Source organism: Cygnus olor, chromosome 3 (assembly GCF_009769625.2).
Source record: "Cygnus olor isolate bCygOlo1 chromosome 3, bCygOlo1.pri.v2, whole genome shotgun sequence".
Classification (NCBI taxonomy): Eukaryota; Metazoa; Chordata; class Aves; order Anseriformes; family Anatidae; genus Cygnus; species Cygnus olor.
Window position 1 is genome coordinate 108459136 of NC_049171.1, and position 20051 is coordinate 108479186.

The 20051-nt window shown below is 56.3% G+C and overlaps 1 protein-coding gene and 1 long non-coding RNA gene across 3 annotated transcripts in view; one reads left to right on the forward strand and one right to left on the reverse strand.

Moving 5' to 3' along the window:
* The window catches only part of LOC121068626 (phosphofurin acidic cluster sorting protein 1-like), a 50756-nt gene that overhangs the window by 26039 nt on the left and 4666 nt on the right, over positions 1-20051 (forward strand). Inside the window, exons 1-13 of one of the 2 annotated variants that reach the window (XM_040553967.1) lie at positions 770-881; positions 6562-6649; positions 11458-11547; positions 11916-12041; positions 12153-12315; positions 12474-12565; positions 13690-13770; positions 14497-14556; positions 14909-15060; positions 18851-18944; positions 19283-19354; positions 19600-19730; positions 19858-19990. In XM_040553967.1, the coding sequence (XP_040409901.1) occupies positions 11512-11547; positions 11916-12041; positions 12153-12315; positions 12474-12565; positions 13690-13770; positions 14497-14556; positions 14909-15060; positions 18851-18944; positions 19283-19354; positions 19600-19730; positions 19858-19990 (1140 nt within the window). In that variant the 5' untranslated portion in view covers positions 770-881; positions 6562-6649; positions 11458-11511. Of the gene's footprint in view, positions 1-769; positions 882-6561; positions 6650-11457; positions 11548-11915; positions 12042-12152; positions 12316-12473; positions 12566-13689; positions 13771-14496; positions 14557-14908; positions 15061-18850; positions 18945-19282; positions 19355-19599; positions 19731-19857; positions 19991-20051 lie in introns of those variants that run through there. The other variant, XM_040553966.1, reaches the window with a different exon arrangement.
* On the reverse strand, positions 9803-14487 carry LOC121068631. The gene is made up of 3 exons (XR_005818993.1): positions 14009-14487; positions 12662-12665; positions 9803-9813 (listed from the first exon to the last, which is right to left on the reverse strand). It is a non-coding gene; the product is annotated as an uncharacterized LOC121068631 (long non-coding RNA).

The following is a 20051-nucleotide window of genomic DNA, read 5'->3' on the forward strand; positions in this document are numbered from 1 at the left end:
CTTCAGCGAGGGAGGGTGAACATAAGATGCTACTAACAAGCTGACGAATGCTTTGGGATCTTGGCTTCTCGGGGTTTGTGTTTTGTTCCAGTTCCTGCATATTGCCGTGCATGCCGCTGGTAATTGTGCTTGGTTTGATGTTTTGTATGCTTGTTTCTCGGCCCTGGGAGCTGAAGATAGTGCGGTCTAACCAGGCTGTGGTGCTGCCCCTCCCTCCAGGCATCGGGGTGGTTTGTCTGATCCCCTTACAGCATTTCTTTTTAAGGAACTGCCAGATAGTTCTGAACTAGGTTTTTCGTTCCAGTACCTTCCTGGGATGCCCCGGTCCTGAGCCTTTAGTTCAATTTGCTCCCTTGGTGTTCTTGTCCTTTGACTTTCGTCTTTCTCTTAAAAATTGTAACTGATTTCACAGTTACTTGCAGTCTTAATTATTGCCTGCCCTTCTTAACCACTTCCTCTGCGTTAGTTAAGAGTCAGAGGTGCCTTTCCTGTCTGTTTTCAAAACAGTATTATTTTGGGCTTGATCTAGCTTTTATTTCTTTCACGGTTTGGTCAGTGAACCAAAACAAGTCACGTTGTTGTCTCTTCTGCTTCAGCTGGCTGGTGCGGAGCCGCCTGTGGGCCAGTCCCAAGGTGCATGCACTGGCATCCATTTCTCGAGCAGGCCACGTCGAAGAGCTGGGGATGAATCATTTCAGGAACGTTTAACCGTCTCCCGTGTAAAATTCAGAGCACTTGGGAAGAAAACAAGGGCACTGCGTCTGAACGTGCAGGTTTGACTTGGCCAACACACGCCCAGACAGGTGGAAAGGAGCACCTCTGTCACAGCAGGTGGTTGCAGGCAGCTCTGTGCTAAAAGGAAAGCTGCTCTGTGGCACCAGGTAAGCTGCAGCTCCTTGCTCTGTAGCGTGTCAGAGAGCTCTGCTAGGGCTATGACGGCTGGCAGGCTCTTTCTAGGCAGGTCGCAGGGTTTCTGTTCCGATCTTGCTTGTTGCACTGAATGCACAGAGTTTGCTCTCTCGTGATTTTACCACTTCTGTCCCCCCTTTTCAGACAAGGGTGCTTGTGTCACCTGTGGTCAGCACCGTGGCCTCACTGGTCTAGGCCAGTGTGGTGAGGGACCTGCGTGTCAGAAGTTCTTTTTTTTTTTTTTTTTTAATAGCTGCTGGAAACCTCCATGCAGAAAACAAAACCTCATTTTTGGCCAGCCTGGTCCCTTCTTGCTGCTGCTTGGGCAGTAGCCTGCAGAGACCGAGAGGGCTGGGGTGGTGGGTGAAAAGCAGTGCTCTCAGCAACGCTGCCACGTGCAGCCACAGGTGGGTACCAAACTTCAAGCTGCCTAAAAGGGAAAGATTTAAAGCAAAACTAGCGGGGGAAGCCTTGAACAGAGGCTGAATACATCTGGGAAGGAAGCACAGCAGGTTTATTAAAATAGCAGCACTCTGGCTGGCGCAGATCTTGGGGTGATAATACCAGCCCACGATGACTTGGTAGGGCATTTCTCCGTTGCTGACTTTTTCTAGCCCAGAGCAGCATGACCGGACTGTAAAATGGCACGCTGAGCTGCTGCTGGGTTGTGTCTGACATGAATCAGGTTAAACGTTAGCAGGAGAAGTACTTTGTCGGGAAACATGCAGTTCCAATTAGCATATTCATCTTTCCACTTAAGTTGACCAACGGGTCAACTAATTCGCTAATTTAGCATTTATGGAGGAGTAGAAGGATGGTAGTTTAATAAAAAACAAACATCACCGTCTGCAAGTGAGGAGTGGTTCGCATGGAGAGCTGCGCTTGCCCCATGGCGAGGCACATCCAAACCTCCAAGGGTGGCCCCAAGGAGAAGGAAATTACTGGAGCCGTCGGCAGTGGGAATCCTGGGCAGTGTGTTGCTGCTCTGTGCTTGGTGGGGATTCTGGAGAATGGGGAACGCTCCCCAAATTGGTGTGTGGCCTTGGCCAAGCACGTGTGCCCTTACCTGGGGAGCTGTGACCTGTGTGATGGCTCTGAGCCCGGCGTCTTCATGCCCCTACCTCGCTGCCCCGCTGCTCGGAGCCATCCTTTCCTTAGGCACACGGCGTTACAAGCAGTTCACGTCTTACTCCAGGTGCACCGCCGGCACGCTGACATGTTGGCAGCACGACGGCAGCTGAAAGCCTGAAGCAGAGGTAACTTTCTGAAGAGGGGAGCACAGAGCAAAGCACCCTGAGGGCAGTGTTGCTGCGGGTCTGCCTGCCTCTCCCCGTGGCAGGGCTGGCGCACACCGTTTAGTGCATCGTGGCCGATCTCCTTTATCAATGATGGTTCAAAAGCATAACCCGTTAAAACCCTACAGAGGAACCATTGCAGCTGGTCCAAGAGCAGTTTGGGCTCCAATACACTCAGATACCAGCTTTGAGGAGGAGAATGGTTTTGCACGTCGCGTTACCTATAGAGAAAGAGTTTTATATCCTCAGTAACCCGCTCTGCCCTGGGTGGCTGTGCCGTCTCAGTGGCACCGCCACGCTGCGAAGCACGGATCTGGACACAGAGGAGTGCTGAGAGCTCGCAGTGAGAGAGCAGGCTCTTCCCGGGAGGCCTCTGGGTGGCACCCCGAGCTCCTGGGCAGCCCCACGCGTGTCCCCGCAGCGGGAAAGCGGCTTCTGTGTGCATGCGTAACCGAGCAGCCGGCGGCAGGGAGCTCAAGGGCAAAGCACTGACCAAAGCAGAGCTGTTCTGAGATCATCTGCCCGGGGATTAAAGAGTTAGGCACCCTTCCAAGGGCTGGTGGGAGCAGGACGTGCCTGATAAGTGTACGTGTGCTGTGAGACGGTGACCTTTAATGCAATTAAAAAGGGACTGCCCAGGCGTATGACTGCAGCTGGGGCTGCTGGGGTGGGCTTTCTCTCCCGGAGGACAGGAAAGATGAAATGCTCCGGGTTAATGCAGTGGCACTGAGGGTCAGCTGAATGTGTTGTACATGGAAAAAAGGCTGGGTTCTGCCCTGAACGGCCATCCCATGGGGCACGGGCTGCCAGGCCATGAGGAGGACTCTGGACATCTGAGGGCTGCCAGCTGTGAAGACGAGGAAGGATGGACAAAACCGCTTTGCAGGGCGCTGTGTTCTTCCCTTTGCCTCCCATTTGTCCTAACTGAAGACATCGTGTTGCTCTTTGGTAACGTACACCCTGCTGACACCGGCACTCTCGGCCGTCCCCAGCACACCTCTGCCCTCTGCCCTCCTCCTGTGTGGGGGCCCCTCTTTTTTTGGGGAGCCCAGGAGGAGCTGGCATGGCCCTTGGCCCCCACTGTGCTTGTTTAAGCTACCTGAGTGCCGCTCGCTGTGGCCACAGCAGTGGGAGAGCAGAGAGGCAGGAGTGTGCTAGCAAGCCGTGTGCGCTCTGTCACGTTTTCCCCAGTGGAGGCTCTCGAAGCAGGCTGACGTCGGCCTTCATCCCAGGTCATCTTCACGCACGTCACTGGCCCACCTCCCTGAGCTGCGGCGCCTGATGAGGAACCCGTTGCTGTCCCAGTTCTTCGCTCCTGGTTGCTTGCAGCAGGGACGTGGCTTCTGAAACGGGAGTAGGTCTCCCTCTGCGTGCACCAGCGGCGCCTCATCCACGTATATCGTGACACAGGATGCAGTGCCTTGACCTCAGAAGGTTGGGAGAGCACTGTGGGCAGCATCACACCACGCACACCCCGTTCCTGTGCCCTCCCTGCTGTTGGTGCCTCTCAGAGGTGAGCTGTGGGCCTCTGGGCAGAGCGGGTGAAGCTGATTTTGTGGGCAGCTGTGAGACTGGCGGGTCCCAGGAGAGCTCCAGGGCACCCCTGAGCCTTGGGGTGCCTGATCCTCCTGGCTAAGCCTCCAACTGCTGCTGTTGGAGGCTTAGTCCCCGGCTGTTCACATAACAGTGTTAGTATTGACCAGGATGCGTGGAGGGCCACTGCTAGGAAGGGCGGATGCACTCTGACGTTTGTAGATGGCATGGGAGCTTCAGAGAAAATCCTGGCTGCTGCTGCATGAAGTTGGTCAGGATGTTCAGGAAAATAATATTTAGTCTGAGCTGCCAGTCACTGGTGGTCAGCAAGCCGAGCACTGAACAGCGCTGGATGCTGGTGGAGAAAACGTATCGTATCCACTCAAAGGGAGCGTGAGGCCTGCCCTTCAGGTTCCAGATCCCGTTAGGGGCCAGATGTGCCTTTCAAAGAGCCCTCAGTGCTGCCTGGCTTCGTGTTCCAGCCTTCACCTTCAGCGTGTGATTCCAGCAGAAGTGTTACTTAGCACCTCTGGCTCCTTGCTGGCTCTCCTGTGCAAAAACAGATGTCCAAAGTTCCTTGGTTGCACAGAGCTCAGGCTGCTTCTCTTCCAGGCACCTTTTCCAGTCCGTGGATAAGCTACGTGTAGTTGTACAGCTCCGGTTTTGCAGGGTGCCTATTCTTCCTGTACTGCTCACACTTTGTGTTTTCATCCTGTTTTCCTCGCCCCTCTGCCAGCCTTACGAGCTGTACCTCTGGTACAGAGGAGCTCAGTGCCTCATCCGGGATGCTCTGGAAAATTACACCTTTGAGGTTTGAATGCCATCAGATTCAGTGAGCTCCTGCGTTTGCTTTTTTTTTTTTTTCCTTGGCAGGATGCATGTTTGCGTGGATGTGGGTGTGCTCCTTTCCCTTACCGTCATCTCAGCTGAGGATGGGGGCAGTGACAGACGTGTGACCGTATGTACGTGTGCTCCTCTTCCCTACCGTCTCCTCGGCCGGCAGTGGTGGTGCTCTGTGGCCGAATAAAGAGAGAGAGCTGCACAAGTCAGAGGAAGAAGCTGCTTTATTGTGCTGCGGGTTTAAAAAGCCATGATCAGGGGAGGGGATTTTGCAGGTTGGAAGCAGCATTACACAGCTGTGACCGCCGGAACCCAATACAGAGGATGTCCTTGCCGTAGTTCTACAGCCCAAGAGCACTTCCTGCTTACCCTATATGATCAGGTAGACCCAGATTTATAACTTACCTACCAGAAAGTTCAATGACTTGGGGGGATCACGGACATACTGTTCTGATCGTCGTGGATCAATCCTGTCCTACGGGGATCTGCAGGGATTAGCGAGGGACCCGCTGCTGTCCAGACCTGTGCCTGCACAGCAGTGACACAAATCTAGGCGATGCATGGGCTGGTTAAGTAACGGATAAAAAGGGGGTCATCAGGGATAGGCAGGCTGCTGGGGAGCACCCTTTTGAAATAGGTGTGCTCTATTGCTGCAAATATGTTTAGACTCCAGAACGTGCGTGCTAATCTCAGTGGGACGGGAGGTGGTGTTGCAGAAAGCACTGGTTTGAAAAGGGTTTGGGGTCGCAGGGTCCTGGGCAAGCGATATCTCTGGGGGCAAGGGCGGTGGGTGGAAGCAGGTGCCCAGCTTTCTGCACGTGGTGCGGCTCTCCTGCTGCGTGCAAGAAAGCTGGAGAGGGTAGAAAGAGAAGAAAGGAGCTTTAAAGTGCCTTATCAGACATAAAAGAGCTCAGCTGTTTTAGGCTGAGGAAATAGGCGGAGCTGATCAGCATGCAAGTACTCTTCCCCGAGGAGAGTCACCAGGTACTGGTGGGATTCCTGAGTTCCTCAGAGAGGAGCATGAAGAGCTAATGAATGAGCTAGTTTGGGTAAGGAGCACGTTTTACAGCGAGAACAACTGCCAGGTAGAACTGCAATCTTTCAGTGTCCTCAAATGAAGACTGGATGTCTTTATGGAAGTTTTAATCTTTTGGGGATAAATGTCCATGCAGGTAACTACAACAACTGGAAAATTTGAGTAGTCCTTGACTTACACGTGCAAACCGTGCACCTCCAGGATCTCCTCTAGGATCTAGGGAAAGCCAAAGTTAGCACTGTTTGGGGAGTGGTGGCAGCTAAGCTTGGCCGTCGTTCCTTGCAAATAACCTCCGTGGGAGCATCCCATAGGCTCCTAGGCAGGAGGTTGGGGTGGCTGGCAGTCTCACAGGCACCGACTAATCCTTCGAGCAGCCAAAGTAGCTCTTCTCACTGAGCCTCGGTCTCCTTTGTGGTTTTTCCCTACCACTTCCCATCCTGAGTCCCCGGGCTGCGAGGTGCTCAGGGTGTCTCTGCTGCAGGAGGCATCCTGCAGGGCTGCTGCCTCCCGAGTCAGCTCCATGCAGCACTGCACGAGAGAAGAGCCGAGTGGTGATGCCTGCATGGGAACATTTGCCTTAACTAAGTCCGGGATAAGAATGGATTTAGGTGCTTTGGTTTATAAATAAACAGTGCTCGTGGCCAAGGTAGATTTAAGCAGAGCTGGCAACAGCCCTGCTTGGGAAGGGATCTCTTCACCACATGGCCTGCTGTTGGACTTCCTGTCGCACGTTAATCCCTTAAGCCTGCTTTAGCTCCGTTAATTTTCCTTCTTCCCTTTTTTCCCCAATGGGCTGTCTCGGTGGCGCGTGAACGCCGGCGTTCCTTGGCCAAGCCTGTGCCCGCGGTGGGGCCGAGCATCCAGGCTGCCTTCCGAGCGCCGGGTACCATGTGGCAGGGCCCCAGGGATGGTGGTGCCTGAATGCGTCCCATTCTCTCTGTCTTACAGGCTCTGCAGTCTGCGCCTGAAGAAGCTCACGGTGCTGAAAGAGCTGGACAAAGAGCTCAGCTCGGTGCTCATCGCCGTGAAGATTCAGGTAGGCTCCTCTCCTTGCCCGGCGGCAGCAAGCCCATCCTCGTGCCCTCGCGGTGAAGTGCCGGTCTGCGTGTCCCTTGCGTTGTGCCATCCCCTTGTTCCTGCCTCCTATAGCACCCTTGGGGTGATTCTGGCTCCCAGGCAGGGGGGAATGATGTCCCAGCAAGCTGCCTGGTGCTGGCTGGCATCGGGGGTGAATTTGGCTAGGCCTCCGCACTGGGACAGTGCGTCCCGCTTCCCTGCCTCAGCCAAGGCTCTCCTTACAAGCTGCTGTTGAGGTTTGGCATCCCCTACCCCACTGCAGACCCTTTAGGCGAGCTGTAGGTGCTGGGTGCTTTCTGGCAGTGCTCGCTGTTTGGATCCCCCTCCCTGGGGAGGGCAGGGGCTGTGTGAGGGATGTGCGTGACTTCTGCAGGCATCTGCACCCTGTGGGATCTTGCTGCTGCCTCTGCTGTCCCCTCCCTTTCTCAATGTGCCCTGGCGCCTCTACTCTGAACCAGGCAGAGGGAAGAGGAAAGGATCTTTTATCATCAAGGGGAGAGGGAATTTGCCCGCATCCTCACATGTGTGTGATCCTGCCCTCTCCCTCTCTCTGTGGCTGGTGGTGGAGAGATGGCTCCTCGTGGGTTGTGGGCACAGACTTTGCCAAGGGACAGCAAGGAAGCGCGATGCCTCTGGAGCCTGCTGTCCTTGTCACAGCTCCCCTGACCCAGCTGGGATGCCGGTGTCCTTCCTTCGTTCTTGTCAGCCGGTTGAAAAGCTGCTGATCCCATTGAAAGCATCGTGGGGCGGGCGCTCAGCAGCTTTGTCCTCCCCCTGAGCTCTTTGTGCCGCACACATTAGGATCTAAATCCTGGATTAGTGCTGGAAGCTGCTGCATTAGTGGAGCTCTGGGAGCTAGGATTTGCCTTCATGGCAGGGTGGGTTCCTTGCCCAGAAGGATCTGAAAGCGAAATGTGTGAAACGTGGGGCCTGGAGGGAGGAAAGGAGCAGGATGCCGTGGTCCACACACTGTTAGCATCCCACATCACTGGCCTTTTCATTGCTGTGTGCATGGTACTGTTCAGGAGAGCCAAAAACACAGGGCTGTGTCCATTGATGCAGGCCCTAGCGAAGGAAGGAGCCTGGCAAGGAGGCAGAGAGGCTTCAGCAGTGACTCCTGGAGGCCACAGAGGCTTTTCTCTGCAGGGCTCTGAGGCTGCGGTCGGGGTCTGGATCACCTGCGGCTGCGTGCCACGGTAGGCTCCCTGCGAAGCTGAAGGAAACTGGAGGAGGAGGCTCCTGCCCACATTCCCCTGTAGCTCGGCGCACGTCACGGGAGCGGGGTGGGCTCGTGCGCCTACCTGGGCTGCTTCCACCGGCCTGAGCGGCCGCCTTGCCAGGGCTGAGGACTGCCGAGCCTTCCCGGGAGGCAGATGGAAGCTGTAGGCAGCTCCAGCACAGCCTGCCCACGGACCGGCCTCAGATGGATCCATCCCTCCCGCACCTCTCCTAGGTAACAGATGAGTCACGGCAGCAAGTAGCTGTGTGAAGGCTGCCCGGCGAGCGTTGCCATCTTTTGGGTGGAAGCAGATGATACGTGTGGTTTGTGGAGGACCTCACAAGTTCCCAGCTGGGGACTAGTGGAAAGGGGAGCTGTATTCCCTCACATTTCAGCGGTAGCTCCGCTGGGCTGGGGCAAATCCTGTCAGGATGCTGCTGCTCCCAAGGGCACGTTACACAGAAGGGAAGCTCGGGGCCTGCCCGAGTGGGGCCTGCATCGGGACGACAAGTGCCAGGCCTGCTCCATGAAAATACGTGCCCCAGAGGATGGTGGAGGCCTCTCTGGGGTGTCCCAGTGAGCACACTGATCTGGTCTTTAAAACACAGCTTCCACATGTGGTGTTGCTCCCTCGTGTGGAAAGACGCCTGTCAAAGGGCCGAGGGAGCTTTCACATCTGCAGAACACCCTCATTTCCCGGAGGGGATCTGAGTATTCAGTGTCCTCAGTCAGGGGCTTCCCGTGAGGTAAAAGTCCTAACTACTCAAGTCCGAACTACTGAATAGGGGACTTGCTCCCACCTCCCTTGGGTGGTTTTTAAAACTTTACCCCTCGCTACCTCACAGGGGCTTCCTGTGAGGTAAAAGTCTGAACTACTGAAATCCAAACTACTAAAAAGGGGACTTGCTCTCACATCCCTTGTGTGGTTTTTAAAACTTTACCCCTCGCTATGTTTTTTAACAGCGTGGAGATGTCACGGAACATTTCCTGCTGCGTATTGTTCAGCGTGGCATTAAGAGATTCAAATGTGCCTGGCGCAGCACCACAAAGGTGCAGTTATCTTGTCTTGGCTTCCTCACTGTGATTATGGTGCGAAGGGAAGTGTGGTGCTCCCTCTTGGCAGAGGGAACTCCCAATGCTGTAATTCAGGAACTCTCAGTCTTGAGCTGCGAACAGAGGAAGCAATCGAAGAAAGAGGAAAGCTGGTCCCCGCGCTGCCAGGGCAGGTGCTGGGGCAGGGCTGCAGATCCTCCTGCAGCCACTCGCTGGATGTGGCTGGAGACTCAGGTTCAACCCTTGGTGCTGCTGTGGAGGGGTGATGGTGCCAAACTCTGTGTTTTGAACACTCATCAGAACAGATTTATACCTGAAGCTGGGGGCTGTACCTGGCAAACCAGGCCTGGGAGCTGTGTGCTTGTATAGAGCAGTGCAAGCTCCGGTACGGTTGCAGTCTGTTAGGTAGTGAAGATCTACGAGCAGAACCGCTCCCTGCTGCTTTTACTTCCTTAACAGTCTTTGTTGTCTGTGGTCTGCACTGAAGCAGTCTGATATTAAGTCTTCTTTTAGTACCGAGGGTGATACTTGACTGTTGTGCTGAGAGCTAGGCCTTGCCTGCCATTACCCAAACTGCAGAGCAGCTGAGCTACGTCAGGGGCTCAAAGCCACATCGGACAGAGGTTTGAATTTCTCTAGGGATGGAGATCCCTCAGCCTTCCTGTGTCCTGTCCCAAGTGTTGACTGCCCTTGGGAGGGAGGAGTCATTCCTAGCATACAATGGTCATTTCCCATTTTGAACTCATCCCCATTGCCTCTCATCCTCACCTTTGAGAGGAGTCCAGCTCTGTCTTCTCTGCGCCCTCCTGCTAAGTGTCTGTGGGTAGCAGTGAAGTTGTCCTTCACCTTCTCTTCTTCCAGCTGATCAACCCCCAGCTCTCTCAGCCTCTCTGCTGGACTTGCTCCAGTCTGTCGATGCCTTTCTTATACTGGGGAGCCCAAACTGGTTCCAGAGCCCAGGTGTGGTGTCACCACTGCTGAACAGGGGAGCAGTCCCTTTCCTTACCTGCTGCTGCTTGCACTTTTGCTGGGCTGAAGCTCCCATAGTGGTAAGGAGCACAGAGGCTGGTGATGTTTAAGAAACCTTCATTTTCACACAACCCAGACTATGCTCAGCTTTCCTTTGCTGTAGCGCCGTCCCCAGACGTAACATCTTCATGAAGAATAACTGCACTGGTGTGTGCAGTTTGATGAAGGACTGAATCTTTGGTGGGAAGTCTGCAACAAACAGCAAATGGTAAATGTGCCTAAGTAAAAGGCTGTAGTGGTGACCACCTATCGTCTCTTAATGAAGAGCAATGCAGGAAGGAAGAGTTGGTGCGTTCTTGGCCAGGAAGGCTCCCAGATGGTGGAGGGGATTAGCTCCACCTCCTCTCTTCCGTTTCAGGAAGCCTTTTCACAGGGAAAGCCTTGCTCCTGGCACAGTCGCTGGGAGCAGTGTTGCAGGCAGCTCAAAAAAGGCCTCTTGGGAACGAAGGACTGTTTCTGTAGAGCTTGTCTTTGCCTCGGTATCGGCAAGAACTGTAATGCTGCAGCATTGCAAGATCTGGAGGCCTTTCCTGCCTCCCCTCTATAGGGTTGTTTTTCTTTTTTTTCCCATCCTTCCTAGCCTGGGTAACACCAGCAATTGAGGTGCAAGAAAGGCCTTCAACCAGTGCCACCACTGTGGGATATCTTATCCTTGAAGCTGGTCCCATAGCCCTGTGGGGACACAGCCACGGGGTATGAGCCTTTTGGGAAGGTCCGTGAGTTCTGCTGTCCTATGACCAACAGAGCCTGGTGCATACAGAGGACATTTTTCATCCCCCGGATCATTCGGTCTCTCTGGGTCAGCAGCCACGCCGTAGTTGGAGGTAGTGAAGGTAGGAGAGAAGTAAAGGAAAGGGTACTAAGAGTGGGCTGTGTTGATAGAGATCCTCTTTCACTGCCCTCCTAGGGGGAAAAAACAATTGTGTATGTGGAAAGGTAAGGACTGTTGCCAGAGGAAATGGCTAGGAAGAGTTTTTGGAGAGATGAGCTGGGCGAGGAGGGGACCCCTGTTGCCCTGGGGTGTCCTGCCTTGGTCCCAGCAGAGCCAGCTGCGCCTGGGTCTGTCTGCTGGGGGAGACGTGATCCAGGACTGTCCCGTTGTCCCTTTCCCGGCCAGGCAGCGTGCTCGGACCTTTTCCTTCCCCTGCTGGTGCTGTCTGCCTGGCTCCAGCAGTGTCCGCAACCGCAGCGTCTGGTTGCGAGGAGCCAGGTGAAGCAGAGCAGGCTTGGGAAAAGCAGGTCCCAGCAGGTGGGCAGGGAGAAGAGGCAGCTCGGGAGAAACCCCAGGCTTTGGCAAAGTGTTTATTGGCATTTGCAAGGTGGCTCTGTGAGGTGGAACAGAACAGAGCCACGGTGCTGGCTCCTTCCTCACGGGCTACGAACACCAGACCTACATGTGTGGTGCACTGGAGTCCATGGCCAAGACGCTCCAGCCGAGCTATGTGTGCCTATCAACCTTCTTGCAGGGTTCGAAGCGAGTCCTGAGGTCAAATGAATACGTCCTCCCGCCTGGCGGCCTGATGGAGACCGAGCTGGAGCTGACCTTCTCACTGCAGGTACCTCGCCTGGCCCCCTGGGCATCCTGGTGCTCCCCTCGCCCGGCATTTCTCAGCAGGCGTGGTTTTGGGGCTCGCTGGGAAGGGGGCAGCCTCTGAGGAGGGGCTCTGGAGCCTGCCTATGCCCTGACGATCACAGCACAGGTTCATGCTGCTGGCCTGCTGCTCCAGGGTTTCAGGGGGTGTTTCTCTGGGCAATGGGGATTTGGGGGATGATGTGGAGCACAGGTGGCCTTTGAGGGGCACCTCAGAGGCGAGCAGGTCAGATCCTGCTGTATATCAGCACCGAGGAAGAGTTCCCTACCTCCCCGTGTGTCATCCCGAGCCCTGCCCTCACGCTGCCCTCTCCCTGTGCTGCCCTCCCCCAGTACCCGCACTTTCTCAAGAGAGACGGCAACAAGCTGCAGATCATGCTGCAGCGGAGGAAGAGGTACAAGAACCGCACCATCCTGGGCTACAAGACCCTCGCAGTGGGCATCATTAACATGGCCGAGGTACGGGGCGCTGGGCACGGGGCGGGAGCTTGGCACCACCAGTGCCAGTGCTGGGAAAGGAGCTCGGTGCCACGAGTCCTCTGTGTCACCCACATTTGTCTGTCTGCCTAGGTGATGCAGCACCCGACAGACGGAGGGCAGCTCCTGAGCCTCCACAGCAACATGAAGGACGTGAACATCCGAGTGGCTGAAATCAGCATCTACTCCTTGTCCAGTCAGCCCATCGACCACGAGGATGGGAGTGTCCCCTCGGGTCCTAAAATCAAAGCTTCAGGTGTGTTAGCGTTCACCCACAGACCTAAAGGCAAGCGTTTGGGGTAGGGCACGGGTAACAGAGTGCGTCCCCAAGTGTCTGCCAGAAATACTGAGCGTTTGACTGGAGCCTGGACAGATGTCTTGCTCAGCTGTGGCATCTGCAGTGTCTGCTTTCAGATCGCTCCCCAGACATTGATAACTACTCTGAAGAAGAGGATGACAGCTTCTCCTCGGAGCAAGAAGCCAGCGATGATGCTGTTCAGGGCCAGGTAAGGGAGAGATCTAGCAGGGTGGCTTATGTCCTGGTCCCATCTCTCAGGCAAGGATCAGACGTTGAGCATCTGCATCACCCCAAGCTCTCTCACCTCCCTTGCAAACATTTGTCATGGTTTCAGAGGGCAGAGAGCCACAGTACCTGACAGCAGGAAGGACTGTGGTGCATGAGGACTTTGGAGAATGCTGAGCACCTTGCACCATGGATGCTATCCCTTCTCCCTGTGATAACAGGCCAGAGGCTGTCCTGAGCTGCCCTCTCTCTTGGAGAGAACAGAGCTTTTAGGAAGAAGTAGTTTGGGTCTTAAAATGATCAGGAGGCAGACCCATCCCAGCCCTGTGATGAGCTGTGCCACTGCCGTTTGCTGTCCTCCTGTTGTGCTGCGTACACTCAAGGACTAAAAAAGCCTTGTGGTGGCACGCTGATCAGGAGCAGCGACAATCCTGAGCAGCTCAGGATCCACCACATCACCTGCCCCATCGTGCCAAGCTAATACATCAGTACTCCATGTGGAAGCCGCGTGTTTCTCTGAGGCTGATCCCTGGAAGAACACGTGTATGACCTGGGGAGGCCCTGGATTGTGGCCTCGGCTTCCTCTCCAACCCCAAATATCCTGTCTCTGCCACTGCTGGGTGAAGAAGAGAGCTGGGGTCAGCATGCTGTATGCACAAGCAGTTTCTCCTTCCCCTGCTCTGCTTGCGTGGCTGTGGACAGGGGCTGGGGGTGAGGAGCAGGGCTCCTAGCTGCTCTCCCACACGTGCAGTCGGGGTGCTGTGCTCTCTGAGCTAACGCTGGAGAGGGGAGAACAGCACGTGGGTCGTGGGGAGGCTGAGAAAAGAGGCTTAGGTTGCAACAAGGACATTGCAGAAGGCTGCTGTGCCTCCTCTGCACCTTGCTGGCACGTTGTCCCCCTGGAGGGGCAACATCACTAATAAAGCAGGTCTGTTGGGGGAGAATGGTAAGGAGGGAGAGGAGCAGGAAAGTGAGAAGCAAGCCTCTGGGAGAGTGGGCCAAAGCTTTTCAAGGTGGGAGGTAAGCGTGGGGCGGGGAGGCTTCCAGGAGCTGCTGCTCCCTGCAGCACCCGAGTTGCTCTGACGTGCTGTGGCCTCTTGCCCGCAGGATCTGTTTGATGAAGAGGACGACTTGAGGAAAACCAAGAAGGCCAGGAGGAAAATGATCCGAACCACGTCAATGACCAGAGTAACATCTGCATTTCCAATGTGATCAAAGGGATGGAAGGGACTCAACTTCCTCCCCTCCCTGCAGAGCAGGGGCTGGATTTCGGGGCAGGGGGATGCTGGCACTGGTGCAGAGCAGGCGATGGAGCCCTTGGCTCTGAGCAGAATGGGAAAACCTCCTGCCTTCACTGGATTAGCTTGCTGGCCAGAGCCATGCCCCAGCTCGTGGCCTGAGCCATGCTTAGCCTGGCTTTGTGCACCTGATGGGGGGGGAAGGCTGGCACGAGTAGGGCCGCTGGCAGCTCTTCTGCCACTCAGCAGAAGGGGGGAGCTGCCCTGGCAGCCCCCTGCTCCCCAAGCATCTCCTTATCCCTGTCAGGTCCCTGGGCACCTTCTCCTTGAGTTTGTTCCCCATCTTTTATTGACTGAAGGCAGCGTTCCTCAAACGGGTGTTCTGGGAGACAGGGGATTTAAATGGAGAGAAAGTGCTCCTCCAGCCTGTAGCGTAGTCATAGTCCCTGCACCATCCCTCATGCCCCAGTCAGCAGCTTCTCGCAGAGTCCAGATTTAATCCAAATCCTACAGCAAATTTAAGGACCAAGGTAGATCCTAGCTGAGCGTGGGCCTGTGGACCCAGAAGGGAGCCAGTGGGCTGTTAAAGGGAGCAACTATGGGCTGTGCATTTGTCATCTCGGAACCTGTTTGGATACTTTTGCTGACCTTCTTTTCTCCTCTTGTTTTATTTTAGCAACCAAACTTCAAGCAGAAATTTGTGGCTTTGCTGAAGAGGTTTAAAGTGACAGAGGAGGTAAGGAGGAGGAAGGCTGCCCCACCTGGCAGCGGCTCCTCGCAGATGTGTCGGTGTCAGAGTGCTGGTTCCTGCTAACTGGGAGCCTGAGCTGCAGGTGCTCAGGGCCGTTCCCAAAGGTGACGTGAGGCATGGCACGGGCTGGGGCTTGGCCTTTTCAAAGCCTTCTGCCTCAAAAAGGCAACTCCGAGCTTCATGCTCAAATCAAAAACACCTTCCCAAAAGGCCTGTTGGGGGGATGTCATGCTCATGGCAACGTCCTTTGGCCCAGTGACAGTGTCACCTGCACGTGCCTGGCCTGGGATGCCGATGACTCCCTAACTCTTCATTGCCCTCTGGCTTTGTCCCACAGGTCCTGGACTCTGACCCCGTAGACCAGACCCAGGAGGTGGAGGAAGACCTGGGCTTGCTCTATGACAGCCTGGAAGAGTGCAACAACAGCGACAGCGGCCCAGAGATCGAGGACAACGAGAGCGTGCACAGTACGCCCAAGCCGACCCTGAGGTAAGGATTGCGGGAGGTCACAGGCCACCAGCACCGTCCGTGGGACCTGGAGAAATGCCCTCTGACACTCCTCTGTTGCTTGGCCTAATGTAGGCATTGTCCCCTCTCCTTTCCCATTGTCATCTTCTGTTGGCGCAGCTGAGTTCCTCACTTGTGTATCCTGTTTAAAAAAAACCCTTAAAACTGCCCATAAAAATTGGGTTCCTTCATAATGACTCTCATTTGATTTCCTCCCGGTCCAGCGTCTGACACTATTCCTGACCTGCTGTAAGAGTACCTCCTTGATCTAAGCCCCTGCTGTCGCTAGCTCTCACACCTTTCTGCTGGCAGTCCTGGCCTTCTCAGGCTTTCCACCCCGAAGCACGCCTGCCTTTTGAGCACGTTGTCTCGGGGCTGCTAGGGCCAGTCCCTGTGTCCCCGCGGGATCTGCATGTTGCCTTCCCACCCCTTGTGGAGGTGTATGGCTGGCAACCCTCAGCGACACTGCTTGTCCCGCTCCCCAGGCGCCCGGTGGCTTGGCTTGCTCCACCGAGCACTGCTGACTTGGCACGGAGGTGCGCTGCAACCAGGCTTTTCTCCCACGTGGCCCGCATTCACCTGGCCTCTCCGCTCGTGGCTGTTCTGTTTCTGTGCTGTCCTTTCGTGAGGAAGCTGCCTTCTGTTGTCTTTCTGCTTGGCTGCCTCACGGTGCCCTGAGTCTCTTCTAGGCAAGAAGAGACCAAGCCGAGATGACTTGTCATTATTGTCCCTAGAGTTAAGTATTTGAGAATAATTCGGGTTAGTTTGTATCCCTGGTGAAGGTGCTCAGCAGGGGCAGCAGACTTGGTCTGCCACAGGCAAAATGTTTGAAAAGAGAACTGCCGGATTCAGGAACCGCTTCAGGGCATGGGGAGGAGACAGGAACAGGACTGAAGTCACATCTCCCACAGATCCACAAGTTGTTCGGGAGGAGACAGCAGGTGTGTGGGCACGGGGGAGCTGCTGAGGTGGTCTGCTCGGATCTCCGAAAGGAGTTTCACGTGATCTCTCACCGCAGGCTTTAAAGAAACAGAGGTGCTGTGGGAGGAAAAGGATGGTGGTCTTGCGGTCAGATAACAGCTTACGTTTGCAAAGCTACGGAAACTTTAAGAATTAAAGCCTGCCGAGTGTGTTTAAATATAAGGCCCTGCTCTGGCTCTGCAAATCCACAAAGGTCCGGTCCCTGGGAGAGCATCCTGCCGGAGGTGCTGGTGTGTGCTTGCACCGGCCCTGATGGCCTGTCTTGGGCGTTGCTGTCTCTGGTAGGACAGCCTGTTGGGCCCTGGGCTGGTTTTCAGCCTGCTCCCAGCGTCCCTAGCTTGGTGTGCACTCCGTTCTCCGTTTCTGGCAGTGCTGAGTGCGTATCTCCTCGCATTCCCATGGGCTGCGGGGTCCCAGTGCAGAGCATTCTCACCCTGGTTGCCTCAGGAAGCTGGTGGTGATCTTCCAACCCAGCCTGTAAATTCAAGAGGCGCTCCTCCTGTTGGGTTTGGTTTTTTGTCGTAGACAGCCTCGCTAGACACCACAAAGCTCGTGTGGAGCACGGGCGTTCAGGTAGTCCTTGAGAGTGAGCGGTGGCTGGTGCCCTGCCTGGGGGGCAGCTGGGGGCTGTAAGACCTCAGCAGTCAGAGCCTTGGTCTGAAGAACAGAGGGGAAGGAGCAAAATTCTCCTTGGGTGGCTGAGAATATGGACAGCGGGGAAGGAGGCTATGCAGAAGGGCTGGGATTTCCCTAAATCCGAACCTGCTGGGACTCTGACTCAGTCACACCTGGAGGAGAGAGCCTTTAAATTGCAAAGCAGGAGAGCTGAGAGCTGCGGGAGAGCTCTGTGCTCGGCGTGACACATCCTCTAGTGACGAAAGCTTCTGGATTGCAAGTGAGAGAGGGCAGAAACAGACACAGCTTCCAGGTGGCGGGGGGGGAGCCAGCCCCATTTAAAGGGGGCATTGAAAGCCAGACCAAATGCACACAATTTGGATGAATCCAATGTTTAAGGGTTGGGGACACCTGCTTTTCGAGGTGCCAGCCAGGGGTATGCCACGTCGGGTAGGACTACAGGGACAGTACAAAGGAGAGGTGCTGGCTGGGGGCTGTATTTTTAGAAAGCTTAGCATATTTCTCTGCTTTGACTCTTAAGTTTTTAATATGGTCTGTCTGGATGGATTGAAACCGTTGGCTGAGAAAGGGCAAGTGCAGAGTAACGACCGTGCAGGGTGGTGACGGTGCCTGAGGTCCTGTAGCGGAGACTGGAGAGGTGGAGAGAGCAGAAATGTGCTAATAACAGGAGACATCCGCTATCTCTGTGTGACCTGGGGAAAATATCTCATGGGGGCACAATGCAGACTCCAAATCTGTGGCTTTTGTGAATGAACGTGTCGTGAAGCAGCCGGCCATGGAGCTAGCGAGGGGAAAATTGAGCCACGAGTTCTCCTGCCAGTCTGTAAACACTGCTGCTGACGGGCTGCTCTGTGGTGGGACCATCACTTACTGAGATGAAACGTCCCTGCAGGAGCAGTAAGAGCAGAGAACCCGGCCCTGTTGTGCCCGGCAGCACAGTGTGCTGTATACAAACGAGGAAGTAAAGAAAAGGAAAGTGCAAGGGGCAGCCAGGACGTTCCGAAGCCCGTGGGTATCCTGCAGAAAGCTGCAGATGAATCCAGATGAGGATAAAGGTGGAAACTCTGGCAAGGTCCTAACAGAAGAACAGCTCCGTGTCCTATGCTTGTGGTCATCCCTGCAACCCAGCAGTCCTGTCTGCACAGCAGCCAAACCAGGAGAAAGTTTTGCTGGGAGTGAGCACAGTACAGACAGACAGACGGACAGCTCAGGGGGAAGTTGCCTCACTTCTCTAAGGGGAAGCTGCGCGTTGCGGGCGGGCTGCCCTGCTGCAAGGGTCCTGGGAGAGCTGCCAGTGAGATCCAGTGGTGCAGCCTGCTGGTTTCCCAAAGGCTTCTGTGGTCTCTGAGCAGCCCACAGACCATGGAGGGGGCCTTGACAAATAAGTGATGGGTGGAAAGTGGGGACACGAAGGTGGAAGCGGGCAGCCCTCGCTGTGGTGGCAGAGACCCTCCTGCTCCCCAGCAGGGGTTCCTGTGTTGACCCCTGTGACTTGGTGTGGCACTATGTGGCTCTACCAAAACATCAGCGCTGAGACCTAAAAAAAAAAACAAATAAAAATGTAAATGTTAGGGAACAAAATAGGGCGTTGCAGTACCGCCGTGCTACCTGCGGTGCTGCTCTGCCCGCAACACTGCGGCCTCAGAGCCCTGGGGAAGGGGAAAGCAGGAAGGGAAGGTGGAAGCTGCAGCTGGAAGTGTGCAGCAGCAGTGCTCGGAGAGGAGCCCTCCCTGGAAAAGGGGGAGCAAAAGGGAAGGCAGCAGAAGTCTGTGGGAGCCCTGGTGGCGTGGAGGGCAGCACGTTTGGGTTGCGGTGTTGGTGGAGACCCTGCACCGGTGAGGTGGACAGCTGCCTAGCTGGGGCTGCCTTTCTGCACCCTGCGGTGGCAGGGCATCACCGGAGGGGGAAATGGCTGCTGGCTAGGAGACAGAGACCTGCCTCCAGTTCCCTGGGGTCACAGGTTTTAGCCTGCTGGGGCACGAGGGCACGTGGGCGTCCACCCCTGCGTTCCGCCGGGGACCTCTCCACGGTGCTCTGTGCTTGGGACAGGCCGGCGGGGGTGCGCCGGGGTCGTGGTGACTTTGTTCCTCTCTTATTCCTGCCTTTTTCTCTCCCGTCTGTCTGTCCGTCCGTCCGTCTGTCTGTTTCTCTGCAGGCGTTTCTTTGAGGGAGTCTCTCATTCTGGTTCCCAGACTGAGATCGGCAGTCTGCACAGCCAGAAAGGGCAGGATCAAGAGTCGGGCAGCCCTGTGAGTTACACCACCACCACCACCACCACCTCCTGTCCCCTTCCCTCCCCGGCCAGCCCAGCACCCCCGCAGTGCCCGCAGCTCCCTCCGAGACCAAACCCGGGGCTGCTCCTTCCCTTCTTTCCTCTTCTTTTTCCCAGTGCCAGCAGACAGGTAGCGATAGCCTTCCTGGCAAGGCAGGGGGGCGTTCTCTGAGGCCGGTCCCAGGGGGATGCCGGGCTCCCCCGTGGGAGCATGTGCTGCGAGGCCAGGCCAGGTCCCACTGCGGGCATGGGTCACCGGCAGCCGCCCCGCGCGGGGCGCTCCATCCTGCCCTGACCCCGCTCCCTGTCCCCCAGGGCGAGGCGGAAAAGAGGAAGCCGGGGGCGCCGCGAGCACAGGAGGAGCCGGGAGCCGAGGTCCCCGCAGTGGTGAGTCCGGGCTACGGGGGATGGAGCGGGGCTGGAGCTCCCTCGGGCACCACCTCGTTCCCTGGGATGGGCAGAGGGGGCTGGAGAACAGCAGGAGTGGAAGGAGGGTCAGGAGATGGGGCTGCAGAAGACGCAGCTGGGCCCCGTCGAGGCCCTGCAGCCTCAGCTCTGCTGTGGGGCCACCAGGGCGCGGGGAGCAGGGTGGGGAGCACGGTGTGCACGACGTGACTGTGTGTGGCCCTCAGGAGCTGGCCGCAGAGGAGCCGAGTCCCCGGCTGGCCCCCGCAGAGGCTGCCACGAGGGAGGGCAGCGTGGACAGGCTGGCCCAGCTGGGCCCCGGGACCAAAGCCGAGCTCCCCAGTGCCGTGTCGCCCAGGTAAGGCGGCGCTGGGCCCTGTGGCAGAGCTGAGAAGGCTCAGCGTTGGCTCGCTGGGGTGAGGGGGGGCTGGAGGAGGTGGGGTTTCCCCCCACACAGCGTCACCTCTCCTGCTTCTCGCTCGCAGCAAGGCAGAGAGCAAGCAGCTGTGGCGTCCCCGCAGCACCTCCGTGAAGGACCGGCAGAGCTCCAAGGGCCAGGGCGGCCGCACCAGCAGCCTGGACAGCGAGAGCTCTCCTGACTCGTGGCACAGCACCCAGGTGAGGCCCTGGAAGCCTCCTCACCCGGAGGTCTCTCGCTCGAGAGCCCTGCTGGGCCCTC